The sequence below is a fragment of the Hermetia illucens genome, chromosome 2, assembly GCF_905115235.1.
Source record: "Hermetia illucens chromosome 2, iHerIll2.2.curated.20191125, whole genome shotgun sequence".
NCBI classification, from domain to species: Eukaryota; Metazoa; Arthropoda; class Insecta; order Diptera; family Stratiomyidae; genus Hermetia; species Hermetia illucens.
In genome coordinates, this window is record NC_051850.1 from 167,476,205 (window position 1) to 167,493,885 (window position 17,681).

Genomic DNA, 17,681 nt, shown 5'->3' on the forward strand with positions numbered 1-17,681 from the left:
TAATGGGTTAAACTCATCCATTGCAAGGTGCCATCAACACACTCTCTTCTAGAAGCATGTAACCAATACCAATGCAAATATATGTTAAGTTGTTTCAAGCAAACGCCGTCGGCAATAATAGCATTCTGGCGATGATATAAGCTTACATTAAAAAGTATAATTGGTATCAAAAGCAGAAAACTGCTGAGCGAAAATCGCTCTTTTCTTCTTGAAGAATTGCCGAGCGATACCATTTCGTGTGTACCTGGAAGTTACTAATTTATTTAACCTTTTGATAAGGAAATCCAAGGTTTTGCTCATATTTATACTCTGGATGTAACACAAAAGTTTTCAAATTTGGGAAAAGCGAGAATTTGGAGAATGTCCTCTATTTAATTTCATAATTATTAGGAAAAGATGGAGGATAATCTCTGAAAATTACAGAATTTGTTTAACAAATTTTAACTCAGTTTAAAATATTTGTTGATACTGTGAATAACATTTTAACTAAGTGAATGAGTAGTAAGCTACCTACACACAATATGCAAACATTTCAAGTAAAATCATTTTCAACTCCATTCAAGTAAATACGATTCCTTCTTCAAACTTAAAGATACCATATTGCCGAAAATTTACCATAACCTGAGTGCAAGTGGCCAGTTTAATGGCAACATGACAAATTTGACGACTACCCGAGGACATGGGATTGCACCGAGTTGCAGTGCTTATTTAAATGCATTATACTGCACAAGCGCTATATTTCTCTTTGAATAAACGACAACGATAATAGAAATGCAAATACCAACATAAATGCTTAACTCATCGCAAGCGGCCAAACATATCTTAAAAATTCTCATTCGGGCGGATTACGACTTCTTTTGGCTGAGGTTCAAAAGGCAAGCGACAAATTATTAATTGTTGACGTGTCTGAGTGCAAGTATCAATTCCTACCGGTACAAGGACCTTGTTCATCAGACGAGCTAATTGAAATTTTGAGCCGGCTCTTCGTCATGCGTTACATGTTCATGAAAATCTCATCATTCAGTTGCTTCCGTGTATTTTTAGACAATTGAAATGTTTTCGAATCGGATCAGATGATTCTATTTTTGATTACGAAATGAAGTGCGAAAAAATACAGTTCATATGATTTTCGGGTCATTTTAACTTCGTAAATAATTCAATTTATTCGACATATAAGACTTATGATCTCAATGATAGCTATTATAATTTAAGCGGACCAAAAGGATTAAACATAAATCGTAATTGTGAGAGGAAGTCGTTATATTCATTTGTATTTAAATTATCTTGAAATTTTGGAAATTGGTGGGCAAGAAAGACCTTCAGTAGAAGAGTTCCATGATCTTTATAGTAGTAAATGCTTTACACATGAAAAATGAGTTTTTTTCGCAAATATAACACCGAAGATCAAATTAAATATACTATGTACTAAGTATAGTAATCAGTTGACAAAAGCCAATTTTTTTGCGATGCAACCAATACTAGAATACTCGATGTTCGACGGTATCAATTCGGCATCCTAGTAAAAGTACCACCCAGTATTGTTGGTAAAGTAGTATCTGTCAACTGTTCACAAGAGGGTTTCAAAATGAAGGTCATTAAACCAATTGACAGTATCGGAACTTCTAATACAGGCGAAAGTAAAACCGGGGCCAAAGAAAATAAAAGGAACCCATTTAATCACTTGCGATACCTTCTGCATCGGATGATAACAGTCCAAGAACCGACCGAGTACAAGAACCGAAGAAACGAAAAAAAGCTATAAAATGACGTGGTTGTCAAAAGTTTGGGCACTCCAAATCGTACCATGTACTTTCAGGTGAATGCGTCATATCATCCATCCCACATAAAAATACCCATTAGACAAGGAAAATGCATCTGCAGGGAATGCCTTATGAGTCAAAGACAATCATTAACCAAAAGACATTTAATAGGCAAACGAAATCCATCCAGTTTCCAACGCTCCAGACAAACTTGTGTCCACTAAAACCCAGTCGACCTTGTTTTACGTTGATGCTGTGAAATCTGAACGTCCCAAATCAACATAGCCTGCCGAATTCGCAAGAAAAATAAAGTCATTAATGACTTTAATGAGCATGAACCAATTCAGACGATCATTGTAAAACATGATGCAGGAACTCATGCGAAACCAGACGCTGATTCTACAAACCTCTCTCGTAAAAAGATAGGTCAGCTAAATCTGCCCTGAAATACGAATTGTATTATCCAACATGAATTGAAGTTACAATCATTCCTCGTTGACGGTCGAATGAACATCCTTCTTGTATCAGAGACTCATATACTCAAATATAATTTTATAATACCCAACTACAGATTGTCCGACAAAAAGCACCCTGATGGAAATTCTGGGTCTCTCATTCAAAATTTAATGATTTTGAAGTTCACTATGTCATGAAACACTTCCATAAGCAATATCGACATTGTAGTAAAATGGGGTGATCCTCCAAGATTTAGCATCCCTGCAGAGTACTATCTAAACGTTTTCAACACGCTTAATAGGAGACTTATTGTAGCTGGAGATTTCAATGTGTTTGGCATCGTATCGGTATCGGGTCAAAGAAAATCTCACCCAGGAGAAAAACACTCCGCGCTACCATATCAACGAAATTTGACGTGTTATCGGCCGCTCGATCCAACCTACTGGCCAACTGATCTCTGTAAAATACCTGACCTTTCGACTTTTGAATTCAAAAACAAGCCAACTATCCGCCCAATCTTTCGGTTATTCGCCTGCCCTCGAAACGTTTATAAATCTCTACCCAATCTACCAGACTACTGACAAAGCAGACATACTGTCTTTAATATCGGAAGTACATGCATATCTTTGCACTTACGAACAAATTTGTCCCTGAAATAAATCTTCAAATTGGGTCAAGAGGAATATTATCTCACTGAAGTGTTAACATCAGCTGCCCCGCATGTCGCATCGTAATCTCGTCGAACGACAACTAGGCGAGGAGTAATGCTGAGAAGGGTTCAATTTTTACTCAACACGGATTACCACGTTTTATTCCTCAACCGTCAACCGTTCTACCAAGATATGCTATTATCCACCCACCTAGCTAGTGATATCTTATGCCTTGTGTACTTTGCCAAATGCTGGAAATTGTCGCCAATAACGATGATCCCGGAGGAAAGTAAAGATCTTACACTTGGCACATTATATGAGCTCATAAGCCTGCTACCATCGCTAACAAACCTATTCGAAAACCTGCTAATATCCAAGCTACAACAACCCTTAGACGAAAACAAAGTCATTCTTTCTTATCAGTTCGGATTGAGGAGAAAGCAAAAGCAAAATAGTGGAAAGTACTCTTCAGCTGTATTGTTCGATAATACATAGGCATAATCAGGATCTACCAAGAAAACCTCATCAACAAAATTGAGGTATCTGAGGTATCCCACAGGCAGGAGAGCTGTTATTAAACAATAAAATTTTATCTCAGAGAATCCAACATCAATGCGAGGGTACTTCATGCTTTATCTGATATGTACTGCAGACTTACCAATAATGATACGATTACTTACCTCTACCTTTTCCGACGAAACATGCATTCTCTGCACATATTCGAGACCTTGAGATGTTGAGCAATCGTTACCCATTGGATAATCAAAGTTAACGAAACAAAGTGTAGTCATATGACCACCCCATTGAAGACACAAACATGTTTCTCAGTTAAACTTAATGCCCCACTCATTTTCCAGTCTAAGGAGATGAAATACTTAGGAATAAGTGTAGGTTTTCTTGAAAAAACCTATTGACACCAAAAACGCAGGTCAACCTGAGAACAATTACTTCCGCACCGCGGTACATTGAAAACTTCTGTATTCACCGCAGTCTTACTTATAAAACGCGAGATTAGACAGCTGATCTGATAAACTTGCTACACATCCAAATAGTTGGGTCAGGAACCTCTCACACTGAACTCAGTACCATTGTTTGAATTTGTTGCCTTCCTGAAGATACTAAAATAAAAATAAAATAAGTGGCCGCTAACCCTTGAATGGTGGTGAGGCATGTGGCCTGTCTTCGGGTTTAACAGTTGATAACTTTCTATTATTTTGGGTAGCATAAATGCCCAAAAATTTATGTAAAGCAATAAAAAAATTTGCTTCAATTAAACCATCCCATTCTTTCCGAAGCTTATCGACAGCTCCGCCTTTTACCACTTATTACGTTCTTCTAAAAACAGCTTCCATAGCAACAACGATTTGCGACGTTTTGAAAAAGGATTTGCCAAAATTTCTGTCATTTTTATTCACTTCTCCTATGGAAATCTGTGTCATCCAGAACATGTTTATGTATTTCGTCAAATTGGAGTCATATTTACACAATGCTTTGCCGCACCGGTGATCAGCTTGGCCACTTCCTCAAAAGCTTGAATACCTGGACCGAGCATCGGCAAAGGCCAACAAAGATCTAATTCGTGGCTTAACCTGGCTGCTTGAGACGCCGCGGGAGGATTAGGATGCCATATTTCGTTTTTTTTCGTTGAGCTCTTTTTTGCATTTGTTGATTGAGGCACCGCGGGAGGATTAGGATGGTATAATTTTTTTTTTTGTTGAGCGTTTTTTTGCATTCTTTATTCAGTCACTTCACCAGATAACGCCGAAGACTGAGCTATGGCGGAAGTGAAAATGGAAGCGCAAATTAAAACGAGTGTGATTAATTTGCACTTTCATTGTGTTTACAAATGTATATAAAAAACCGTCAAACATCTGATAACTATTCCATTATACCTACTCTCAGTACAGATGTGAAGATCACCCCAGGTGACGTGCCCCCGCCTTTTAAAAGGAATTGTTACTACTCTATTTCCTCACCACGAAAATAGCAGAAAACAAACGGCGGTCCAGCTCAACGAGTGCGTGATACCTCTATTGACAGAGGAGGAGCTACGAGAAATATGCGGTAGAATCGGTTACAAAAAAGCCCCAGGTTTGGATGACATTCATAACAGAACTTTGAAGATGGCAATGAAGCCTATCCCTGACCTTCTCGCCAACACCTTCGAAGCGTACCTAAAGCAAAGAATATTTCCTGCCCAGTGAAAAAGTTGGCATTGCTTTCCAAGCTCAATAGGCCACCTGGACTTTCAGCATCGTATCTTCCGATCTGCCTGTTAAATACAATGGGGAAACTGACGAAGAGAGTAATATATAACAGACTCCTACCCATCATCGAAAGTGGCAATGGGCTGTCGAGGCGCCAGTACGAGTTTCGGCCCGCCCACGCGGTGGATGCAATAAGCATGGTGATGATCTTGGCAAAAGACGCACTGAATTCTGGTGGTTATTGTGCCGTGGTTGCGCTGTATGTCAAAAACGCATTCAATTCCGCCAACTGGGGCCCAATTGAAAACGCATTGGCTGACATATGTGTTTCTGGATAGTTGGCGAACTGGTCGGGAGTCACCTCTCAAAGAAAACTCTCTGATACGGGATGGATGAGGGTCCCAAAGAGTACATCGTCACAGAAGGGTGTACAACAGGACTCTTTTTTTGTCCCTTGCTGTGGAAAGTCATGTTGATCATTTGGTACGGTCCAGCATTAAGTTGATGCGATATTTTTGGATTTTTTTTTCCGGTTCCCATTCGCACATTTTCTAGAAAGTTCCGACGGCTTTATCCAGCCCATAGGGAGAAACTATGCGAAAAACGGGCCCCGGGGTAAAAATTATAGTATCTGGGAAAAGAATTATGCCAGTCTATTTTTTTATTGAAAGTGGCAGTAACATCTGATTACAATTCTTGAACCAGAGCGTTTTAACACAAAATTTTCTGATGCGTCTATAAGAATTGCGCGCACTGTACTAGCGGCCAAGAACCTCCTTTACCACGAAGTCGTGTGAATATCCTGTTTCACTTTTGGTTTGGGATAAAATATAGCACTTATCACTGTGTAAGGAGGGGCAAGCCCCGAACCGTCACTTGGACTTCTCCGTCAACCAATCCTTACTTGTTCCTAAGATATGCCACCCATGGATAGCAAACCATTTGCAGTGAACGAGAAACGATATAAGAAATTAGCCCACCACCTCTAGTTAGTTACCATTTTGAGTTTGTGTTTCCTAGATATCGCAGCGACGATAATTCTTTACTTGGTGAAGCTTGGGCTGCCCAACTAACGATCAAATCCGCTGCCTGAAGCACCGTAGAACTGATCTTTGACGCTCACCACGTGAATATCTGAAATATTTTCTCTTAAATGTTGAAACATATAAAAATTGTAAAATTATACAAAGCACTACTTTCAATTTTGAATTGAGTAATCTTAATAAAGATTTATCTTTGATCTTTTCTCTCTCACACACACAAACACCAAGCCACTTTTTCAGAATGAGAGAGAGAAGCTTCAAAGCTATAGTATAACAGATTTGAACAAGCTTGAGGTAGGTCAGCCGGAGGCTGCCTTAAAGTGTAGTTTTCCCTTCGCTGCGCATTAAACCTTATCAACCTGAAGAAGACCCTGCCTCCATTTAATGGGAGGAAAAGGCCTTGAAAAGGCCTACTGTAACTAATCTCAAAGCATCTAAACTGTCTATCAAATTCGAAAATATTTCATCAAATCAATTCAGATATTTGTTAAATATTTAAAGACCATCCAAGCGCCGGAAGCCAATTAAGAAAGGCATTCGCTAACAAAAAAGATCAAAAAGTGAATTCAAATATCCAATCCCCTTTTCACATTATATCGCTTTTCCATTTGCAAAAGCAATTCAAATTAAAATTTCCCTGAATTTTATCAACATAAAACGTGTGGAATATAAAAAAAAGAAAATTTCTCCGTCAGTAGGATCTTATTAAAGCTAAAAATAGTGAACACAATTTTATTATCTCCAAAGTAGATCGTACTTAAAACAACAAAATCTGTTACTGTTGCTACTGTATCAAAAGCGTGTTGCCGATGATATTTCAAAAAGTTCTATCCACAGAAGTTTACGTTGAAAAACTGCATGATGAGTTTTTCCATTTCTCGATTTTACAAATTGAGCAAAAAAGTGTGTTTATTTCAATAATATTGAAGCTTACAAGTTAAAAAAAAAATTTAAAATTGAAAGGTGAAAGCAAAGGCTTAATTTCGGTTTAGAAATTATTTAGTAAGCAAAAAGTCTGACCAAGGTAAATTGATTTCTGGGTGGTTTAAAATTTATTTTTAATTCCTTTTTTGATAAATAAAATTAACCCCGGTACACATGGGATATAGAACATGCGCTTTGTAGAGAGCAAAAAGCAGATGTTCAACATTGAAAATTCAGTTAAATTTGGAAAATCGCATAAACATGTCACTATGAAGTGTACGCGGTAACTTATAAACTTTCACTAAAATTGAAATATATACATAGTTTACAAATGTAGATATAATGTTAAGACTTGATGATAAATTTTAGATGAAATACAAATGAAAATTGTGTAAAGTTCTAATCAGGAAAACTCCTACCAAAAGTCTTGAGCGCTGGTGCAACCACATTCGTCAATATATTCAGAATATTCAAGTTAGTAAAGTTAAATGTTTTCATTTTGGACAGTTTGCGATTTGTTTATTCTAGAAATGATATCACGTCATATGTTGTACAATTCCGAACGATATATCTAGAGGTAATGTTTCTCTATTTTATTGTTATTGCACTTTCAAATATATTGTATTATGCGGATATCTGTCACATTTTCTAGACTACAATCTAGCAGTCCACTAAGAAAAAAGCCATTGGGTTAAAGGATTAGTCCTGTTTTATATGTTACACAAACATATCCCTATATATCACCAAACGTATAAGTTTGGTTTTGAATTTCAGGCTACACTGGAGCCCTATCTTTAAGAATATGGACTACCACCTTATCTTCTACTTTATCCTCTAAGACTCTGTTACCGTAAAGCGTTTATATTACCTAAGTATTTCGTAGGCTTGATAATCAAGAGGAGAGATGAATCTGTAGGCTAGAATTCTAGAGTTAAACTTTCAAAAAACCCTATACGTAACCTAAGTGTAATAGATTGTCCTTTCACCCTATGGTAAAGGCTGGGTTGAAACTCATCTAATGAGCAATGGTGCTCATGAATAATCGTAAAACCATCCCAAGATGACTATTGTCAACCCCTAGGACAAAACTGCACTTTGCTTTGAAAAATTGATGATTGTTTATCATTCAAGTCCGCCAACACCTAAATATGTTATTTGTTAAAATGCGATATCCTTATATTAGGTAGAATCTGAAACCCAACTATGCAATACTTTGACGGGAATCGAAAAGGCGATTAATAAAAACTTAACGGGGGAGCTTGCTTTAAATGTTCGAAAAAATCGAACTTTTTTGCCATCAATCGATTCCTAATGTATGTGAAAATAGAACACAAAGTTAAGTCCAATATTCAATATTTTTGCAGATACAAAGCCAAAGCAGAGGAATATCAGGTAGTTATGGTGCGATCGATTAGCTAAATCACAGCACGCTAGTCCCCTTTTCAAGTGTCTTGTCGCAATTCTCTTCTTGAAAAGGTAGCAAACGTGCAACACAGTAGGTAAAATTCCACTTTGTATAGATCAGGAGTGGTTGATGGCCAGAGCTACTGAGTATTCGGAAAATTGTACTTTGTCAAGTGGATTTAGAAATATCTCCTTCAAAGTATCTTGTATTTAGCCTGGGCAACTAAAATAACCATTTTACGATATCAGTAGCATTGGGAACACTGCTCGCAATAAATTAATTATTCCTTGGAGTATCTTTGTAGAAATCAGTAGTCACCCATGTCGTTTTTGAAGATATAACCGAAAGGCTATGCACTCTGCTTTTGCGAGGCAATATTAGAAATATAAGCCTCATAAATGTTCACGCCCCTACAGAGGAGACTGCAGAGTGGAGAAGGGTAACTTTTACGAGGCAGTTGAACGAACCCTCGAAACCTTCCGCAAGTATGATATCAAAATCGTACCAAAATATCGGCGAGTTGGAAGTCCCGCCAACTGAAGACGAAGAACAAATGCTGCCACCACCAAACATAGAAGAAACAGTCCGTGCAATCCACCAGCTTAAATACCATAAGTCGCCAGAAGCCAATGGAATTACAGCCGAATTAGTTAAATATGAAGGCGACCAAATACACCAAGCGGTTCATCAACTGATGCTCAAGGTGTGGGAAAGCGAATGAATGCCCGTCATCTGGCAAAGAGGCATTATCTATAAAATATTATCCGCTATCTTGCTAGGCCGGATAGCCCCATACGCCCAGAACATCATTGGCCCCTACCAAAGAGGTTTCACTCCAGGCAAATCAGCAACAGATCAGATTTTCCCCCTTCGGCAAACGATGGAAAAACTGTTGGAATATGGTCATCAGTTGCGCCAACTTTTCATTGACTTCAAAGCCGCCTATGATAGCATAGCCAGGGTAAAACTGTACAGATGAGAGAATTCGGTATTCCGACGAAATTAATAAGACTGACTAGGCTGGCCCTGACCAATGTACGAGACCAGTTAAAATTAACAGGATCACTCTCAAGACCATTCGGCATCAACAACCGTCTACGACAAGGGGATCCCCTATTATGCGTCCTCTTTAACTTGGTCCTGGAGAAAATGATTCATGATGCAGATGTCAATGCAAGAAGCACCATCCTCTTCAAGTCCACCCAACTATTGGCCTATGCTAACGATATTGCCATCATGGGAACAATAACCCGAGATGTACAGTCTACCTTTATCCAGATCGACCAGGCGGCGCCAGATCTCGGGCAGCACATTAATGAAAACAAAGCAAAGTACATGGTGGCAACGTCCGTGACAAAAACCAAAGAACCGATAACATCCAATCGCAGTGGTCAAAGGAAAACAATAAAAATAGGAGACTTCAACTTTGAGACCGTTGAAAATTTCTCCTATTTAGGGTCAGAAATCACAACCGATAAGAGCTATAACGATGAAATCTGCGCACGGTTGTTGGCAGCCAACAGAGCCCATTTCAGCTTACAAAAACTGTTTCACTCGAAACGTCTCACTATAGGGTCAAAGCTCTATGAACACTATGATCTTGCAAGTCCTTATATATTCCTCCCAGACTTGGGTTCTTAGCAAAAAAAATTGGGAACTCTTGGCCGCGTTCGAGAGGAGAATCCTCCGAAGATTTTTTGACTCTCTACATATGGATGGACGACCCCGCAAGCTACATAACTACGAAATCTATGAGCGTTGTGGATAAAAGCGGACACAACAAGTTGCGGTGGGCTAGTTACTTAATCCGAATGGATGAGGATGATCCCGCCCGGAAAGTCTATAAGGGCAATATCTATGGTAGAAAGAGAAGATGAAGCAGACCCTGCCTGAGATGGAACAATGACTTTTAGGGATATCGAATTGGTGGACCTCAGCGCAAAATCGTTGTGTCAGGAGTTCCTTACTAAGGCAGGCCTAAATTGGATACCGGTTGTTGCGCCGTTAATGATGATGATGATGTCGCTTTCAGGAACAATAAATATCACATAATCTTTTATCATAACTTGACAATATCCACAATTGACGATTGCGGTAGCTCCAGCATTATCTTCAAAAAATCAGCCCTATTATTATATAGTCCCAATGATTATACCAAACTGAATATTTTTGATCCTAAAGTGGCTGTTCTTCAATTAATTGGAGGTTTTCAATATTGTAAAAACGACAATTTTGCCGTTTTATGCCGTACTTCAGGCGTCGACGATAATCAGCTCTGTTTAACTTTTGAACAATTTTAACGTTGTGGGAGCTCCTGTACCAGACGAGTGCAAATCATACAAGATTACAACGGTCTGGACGAGGCACCGCCAGGTTCGGTATATCCTACAGTTCGCATTGCCGAAACTGCAGAGAAGAGGGGGAAACCCTCAGGCAATTCCTTTGCAGTTGCCCAACTCTAACTATGATAGATTTAGGCTACGGACACTGGATAAACCATTCTTTGGAGACCTCAGAGAGATTTCTAGTTGCAGGGTGGGAGTACTGCTTTCGTTCATGAATGCTACGGGCTGGCTCTGAAGGTCTGAACCGGCGGGACTCTGCCTCCCTGCTCTCACAATAGCAGTCACGTCTTAGGGAATTTGTGGCATCAAAACGGCGCAAAACAACACTAATTGGGCTTGTGCTTGACGCCTCCAGCGTAATATAACATTAATCGATCTCTGACAACGTTGTCAAAAGTTGTAAAATTACTTGATGCTTCCAATTTAAATGACCTGTATTGATACAAAAAAAAATCGATATCTCTAGCTTTTTGGGTATAATTAATTTTCTGAAAAGAATCAATTTTTAGAAATCATAGATATTTGTATTCGTCATTATAATTTGCAAAATTATGACTGACGGTTCCCTCCAAGGCAGCGGCAACTCATCAGACGTTGCCTCACCTCTGCCCTGGGAACAGCGTGAGCGAAAGTGGCTATAGATGGTAATCGCTCCTTTATGTACCTATACATAAACACCTACCTATGCCATAAACATGACATGAGGGTAAATGATATTTAAGTGAAATCCGCTCTATATGCAGATCCAAACTAGGCCGAAGTGAACTTTTTTTCTTTGAGGATTGAAGGAGCCGAGCCCTAACTCCGCATCCAGTTGATGTCGAACTGGACCAATCGGGAAAAAAACCTGTTTTCAAAAGAGTGACTGACTGTTTCGTCTAGGGGCTGTTTGGTTGCTGTGAACTTATTATCTGCACACTGTGCGGTTGCCTATACTCCACAAAGAGATGAACATACAAATACTTCTGCCTGCATGGAGCTATAAACCTTTTCGTGCGCTGTTGTTATTTACTTCTCTAAACACTATTCTGCTTTTACCGGTATATAAAATAATTGTGTTTTTTTAATTAATTCATCCACGTATACGTATTGAACATAATGATTGTATGGCTTCTCTTCATCTCCAAACGCCCCAAACTCTGAACCGACACACACCTACTCCAATTTACCATATCATGGTCAATTCTACAGGTCCCCGAGGGGGAAGGGGATAAGGATGGTATGTATGAGAAAAAAGAAGGCCTCTTTTTGCAGCTCAGCCCTGCTTAAAAAGTCATGGCTTCCCCAAAAAGTGCTATTTTCACATCATATGTATGACGATCTCCTCCCGTGGAAGGTCTTCAACTGGGCTAGAGTACATCCTTTTTATACATATACGGTTCCATTCGGTTCAGTTTGTTTTCGGTCGCCAAATCACGATTTGTTTTTGTCTTCCAATCAATGTCAACGAATGATCAACAATGGAAAATCCTTCACGTTAAAAAAATACTTTAAGCTCCAGCATCTAACTCGAATGAGTCACGAATTTCGAAAAGCAACACAATATCAAACTTATCCACTGCTTTTCCTCCTGCCAAACCCTTGCATCTTTCCAACGGATCATTTTCATTCATCCCCACCTAAACCTGTAACGCATGTCGTGCAACCTAAAACCACATCCAATTGCCCATAATTGTAGCAATAGCACAACAACCAAAGGCTGTCGATGAAAAGAGATGGTGTATATCTATGAAGGAGGGGCGTGGAAGGTAATTCAAAGAATGTTCCGAGACTGGGCAAGGCTGTTGGTTGCCTCGTTGTAAGAAATTTAAATACAAAATTTTCCCATAAGAATCGAAGAAAAGAAGCCATTATCGCTGGTATGCACACTTAATGGACCACTGCAATTTAACAACCAACCAACCAAATTCACTTTTCAAAAGAAATTATGAGTTTCACCAAAAACACAAATCAATTATCCACATTTCATTCTATCAACAATAAAAATATATATTTTAATTCCGGCTGTCTGCTCCTCAGTAGATACAATATCTTATTTTTCAGATTCACTTGTTTCTCATCGTATGTCTATTTTATTATATTTCTGTTTTAACACGTCCATATGCATTCTATATATATAAATTCAATTTCATATATCATATATTTAAAAATATAAGTAATATTTGTCATATTTAAGAGGAAGGAAAATTTTTGGGAAGAATTTATGTCTAGACAAGATAATTACCATACTAAAAATTATTTATATTATATCGCGCTCTATTAAAGATGAAAAATAGCAAACGTGTTCAAATTTCTAAAATTCATTTAGAATGAGGGAGATGTATTCTATAAAAATAAAAATAACAAAAAAGTAAATTTTGGATCAATCAACACTTTATTCATAAAAGCGGTTGGTCGTCGTATATTCTTCTTGATAAAATATCTTTTGATTTATTGCCTACTTGTGAAAGAATTGTCAGACATGGCAAATAGGGATTTAATCAGTTATATTTGAATACATATATATATACATATGTTTCACAGGAGTACCTTTACGTGGCAACTAGAGCAATATTCTTGTTTTCTGTCTATCTCAATGGAATTCTTTATTGCCTTTTCGGTGCTTGGTGCTCTATCGAATTAATGAATTCAGGTCTAATTCTCACAAACATCAGTGCCTGGGGACACTATTTCCACGTCTTTTAATTTACTCAGCGTCAGTCACTAATGTACGTTTCTTTAGATTTATGACCTATCACAGCCTTTCCGGGAAAGATATCATCGCTTCCAGTTTTGATGTTACTCTCGGAATTACAGGATAGAGATTTAGCCGAGACCATACCTATTGGAATATCTCCGACTTTTTCACTTATGGACTCCTTTCTTCCATTGAATTAAAATATTTCAGCTGGCGACCCGTCTATCACTTTTGATATGAGTTACTTAACGATCGACTTTCATCTTGTTACTCACTGTACCATGGGAGAGCAAAACCTGATGAGTACAACCTCGGCACTCGATACCATCGCCATTTTAAAGATTTTTATTCAACTTTGTTAAAAAATACCACTTCTTTTAAAGGAGCTCATACTTCGAAGGTAGGGTTTACTCCGAACCCTCGCCATCGCAAAGGCAAAGACAGATATAGAGAAAAAAACAGGAGACATTCTCTCGCGGCCAGACCCCTTAAAAATGATGGAGCTTCAAATGGGGAGTATTTTGATATCATCACGCTATTACATTGCCTCCGGAGTGGACAAGGGTAAAGAAGGCTTGTAGGAGGAAGGGAAGGTCCTATCTTTTCACCCCTGCAAAAAAAATCCATAGTGGTGGAAGGGGGGACTATTTTCATATCATTAATCAGCTTATTGGTAGGCCGGTCATCGTCGTGGTGTGCAAGCTGGCGACCCCATCTGTAACTCTCCTTAAAGATCGCAACAATAATCTTATTAACGATACGCAAATAGCTCTTTTTCGGACCCCATAGTCCTTCACCGCCACAATCCTTCTTCTCTTTATCCTGTCTCATCGGTGGGTGGCACTGATAAATCAAACTTTACCATGATGATACCAAAGTAGTCCTTATTTGAAAGGTCATGATTTTTTAAAGAGGGTTGTCCGTTGGGACTTTCGAACGGGGTTTGAGAAAAATTACCTCCCGCTTCTCCCTTCATACCCTCCTTTCCATCTACGGGGATGGGCTCAAAGTTAAACTCTACCGTTTTTACATGAAAACGGTCTTTTTTTATTTTAAGTTGCTCTCCATTTGGTCCGGACAGCATCAAGTGGATGCGGACTTTGAACTCCCAAATTCCTAAAAAAAGTGTCTAGCTCCGGCCGACCTTCGGTCCGAACCTTGTCGTGTTTTGTGACTTATAAAAGGAATCGTATAACATCTGCGAGCCGCTTCGGTCACGCTGCTCCCAGGGCAGAGGTGAGGCAGCGTCTAATGAGTTGCCTCTGCCCTGGTACGAAATAGTAGCCGTCTTCATCCCTCTTTCACTTTTATGAAAACAGTCCATTCTTAGGGCGCCATAACTTTTTAAGGGAGATTTTTTTTTAACGAGGTTAGAAATGGGGGGTCTTTGCGCTCCTATTGCATACCCTCTCTACCCTCTCTCTTTAACGGCATATAGTTCAAAACTCCACCATGATAGTCTAAAGAAACGCACTTTGAGACGCCATAGCTTTTTGAGGGGGAAATGAGTACCATAAGTTTTCATCAGGTATGAGGAGAAACCAATTCCCTCCGACTCCATAAGCTCCTCAACCCCCGGAGCGGAGACGGAGTTGAAAATTCAACCTTTACCAAAATAAAATTTATAGTGTTACGGGGGGGGGGGGGGGGGGGAATAAGAACCAAGTGAGGAGGAGGACGATGAAGAAAGGGTGTTTGGCAATTAGGTGCAGAATCTAGTGAATGTTTGTCACTATAAACAATTATTCTTCCTTGGCTGTTGGTTCTAACTTCGGATAATAATGAGGATTTGAAAAACCTTGGGTACGAAGTATGTAGAAGCATACAGGATTTAGTCATGGCTATATCTGGTTTTGGCTTGGTCCTTAAAAATGGAGGAATAGTGACATAGGATTCTTCGCTCTTTGCGGTGAAGACGCTCCATTTGAGAGGGTCAGCTACTCAATCTCGTCCAACGGGCATGTGTCTGTGTTCATGTCGTCTCGCTGCTGTGAGCTTAATAGGAAATACTATATTGTACTTAACAAGTGGGTATGGGAATTTTAAGGCGTCATTCATACCGCTTAGTACCTTCGATATCTGTAGAACATTGATGGGCAGGAAATATTTCTAGATTATCAGGTTGATCTACTTAATGAGTTTCTCTAATACTGGAGAAAGTCAGTCAAAATCAAATTAATCATTAACATACATTAGTCTCAGTTCTCATGAGAATTATATTTTTTTTTATATTTGAAATTCACTAAGTGAACTTTTCTGTAAATTAAAATTAATCTTTTTCTTTTTATTTTTCAGGTAAAGCTGCAAGCATTAAATCATTGACAGCAAATAGGCAAAATAAAGTTCGTGAAAAGGAAGAATTACACATAATATGTAAAGTAAGGGGGAATCCACCACCGAAAATCACATGGTTTAAGGACGACAAGTCTATTAAGCAAAGTCGTCAACTATATCAGTTTATTAACCTGAAGTAAGTAACCACATACTTCAAGGAAGAGCTTTTATAAAAATTTAATAATTTAATAGGAATAAAAGATTGTTTTTTTATATTAAACGACGCACACAGTTATTTTATAAGCGCACTGGAAAAAGAAGCATCCGGCTTCCTAAATATCGATATATGCAGAATAAAAATAATTGTGCCCGTCCTTTAATATAAAAAACAATTTATTCTAAGATGAAGCTAGCAACTAATTTAAAAAAGTACAATTTTATGGAAATAATAGCACTTTTTAATGCATTAAGTTACATTTCTTCTTGTGTTATTGTATCTCTATTTATTAATTTTTCTATTCTATTTTTGGGAACCCTCTTTGGAATACAACAGAAGAAGATCCGAACTCATAGTTAAGTCATTCTCGAATGCTACAGCTGGTCTGTATGAATGCCGAGCAAAAAATATGGTTATGGTTAATCATAGTAGAAAAGTAGAAAAGAAGACAATACGAATTGAAGCTTATGGAAGACCAGGTAAATAAGCTACCAATACCTTGCATTATTGAAAATAAGATTCAATTTTTTACATAAAATGGCAACCAAGACCCACTCAATAATTTTAATTACATTAAAATAACAAACATATTGATGAGAACTCGATTAATTCAAAGAAAAATATTTTTTAAATTTTAAACTATTTTCTAAAAAAAAGTAAAAATTAAATTCATTAGCATTTTCATTTATCGTTACTGTTATAACTAAATAATAGAAAGAAGAATAGTTATGTGAGTGTATATGTTGCAATTGAGCTCTACAATATTTATATAAACCATTTTCACTAATAGCTTTTCAATAATTATCTATTTTAGAAAACCATAACGATACAGGAGAGGACTGCCCCAGTTCTATGGAAGCCTTTTGCTTGAATGGCGGAGTTTGTAGGTTTTTCAGCGATATTAATCATTACTATTGCAAGTAAGTAGAAGCAAGCCGTATGTGTTTAAAGTTAATAATATTGAAAATACATCGGATAATTCCTGGAATTTTGAGTTAGTTTAATTCTTGTAGTATAAAAGCTTTTAGTCGATCGAATTATAATGGGGAAAAGAGCTGGTCCGGAAACAAAGCTAAACATAATTAGGAAAATAAAAAATATTGGCGACAGTCAGCTGAAGCTAATCTCATAAAAAAAGATTGCAATATATATATGTATGCACATCCTATGCTATATATACTATAATAGGAAAGTGTAGAATGAGCTCTAATATTTTTCACATACATATATTGGTTTTTAATTAAACTCTTTTCAATTAGAAACAAATGAGCATTAATACATACTTTGTAAGTTTAATTCAGGGAATTTCCCACCTCAGCAGCCGCCTATAACAACCAAGGCACTTAGAGAGAAAATTCTGACCTAAGATAGAAATTATGCAGAAAACGGTCCCTGGCGTAAAAACTATGGGTCTCCTTTATCATCCCTCCTAGCTCGAGAACAATATACCCAATACTCAACTCAGGGTACTAAGAGTTTATCTCTTAGGGCCTAGTTATTTGACGCAAAAGAGGCAACTTGGTTAATAATAATCGGATTCCTAAAATTCAAACGCATATTACTGCAAGATTATACTGATCTAGGATGAACTTAAGGGAGCTTCGCAGTAACTTTTTAAAGTGTAATAATACGCTATTATTAACTTTATTTGAACAGGGGGGAGGGGGGCTTTAGAGTGCTTAATCCGTTCCTTTGTTAAAAAACAAATCGAATACAAATCAAG

At 37.9% G+C, this 17,681-nt stretch overlaps 1 protein-coding gene across 1 annotated transcript in view; it reads left to right on the forward strand.

Moving 5' to 3' along the window:
* The window catches only part of LOC119648208 (protein vein), a 218,898-nt gene that overhangs the window by 182,773 nt on the left and 18,444 nt on the right, over positions 1 to 17,681 (forward strand). Inside the window, exons 2-4 of the mRNA XM_038049813.1 lie at positions 15,763 to 15,937; positions 16,295 to 16,437; positions 16,773 to 16,878. Of these exons, the coding sequence (XP_037905741.1) occupies positions 15,763 to 15,937; positions 16,295 to 16,437; positions 16,773 to 16,878 (424 nt within the window). The remainder of the gene's footprint in view (positions 1 to 15,762; positions 15,938 to 16,294; positions 16,438 to 16,772; positions 16,879 to 17,681) is intronic.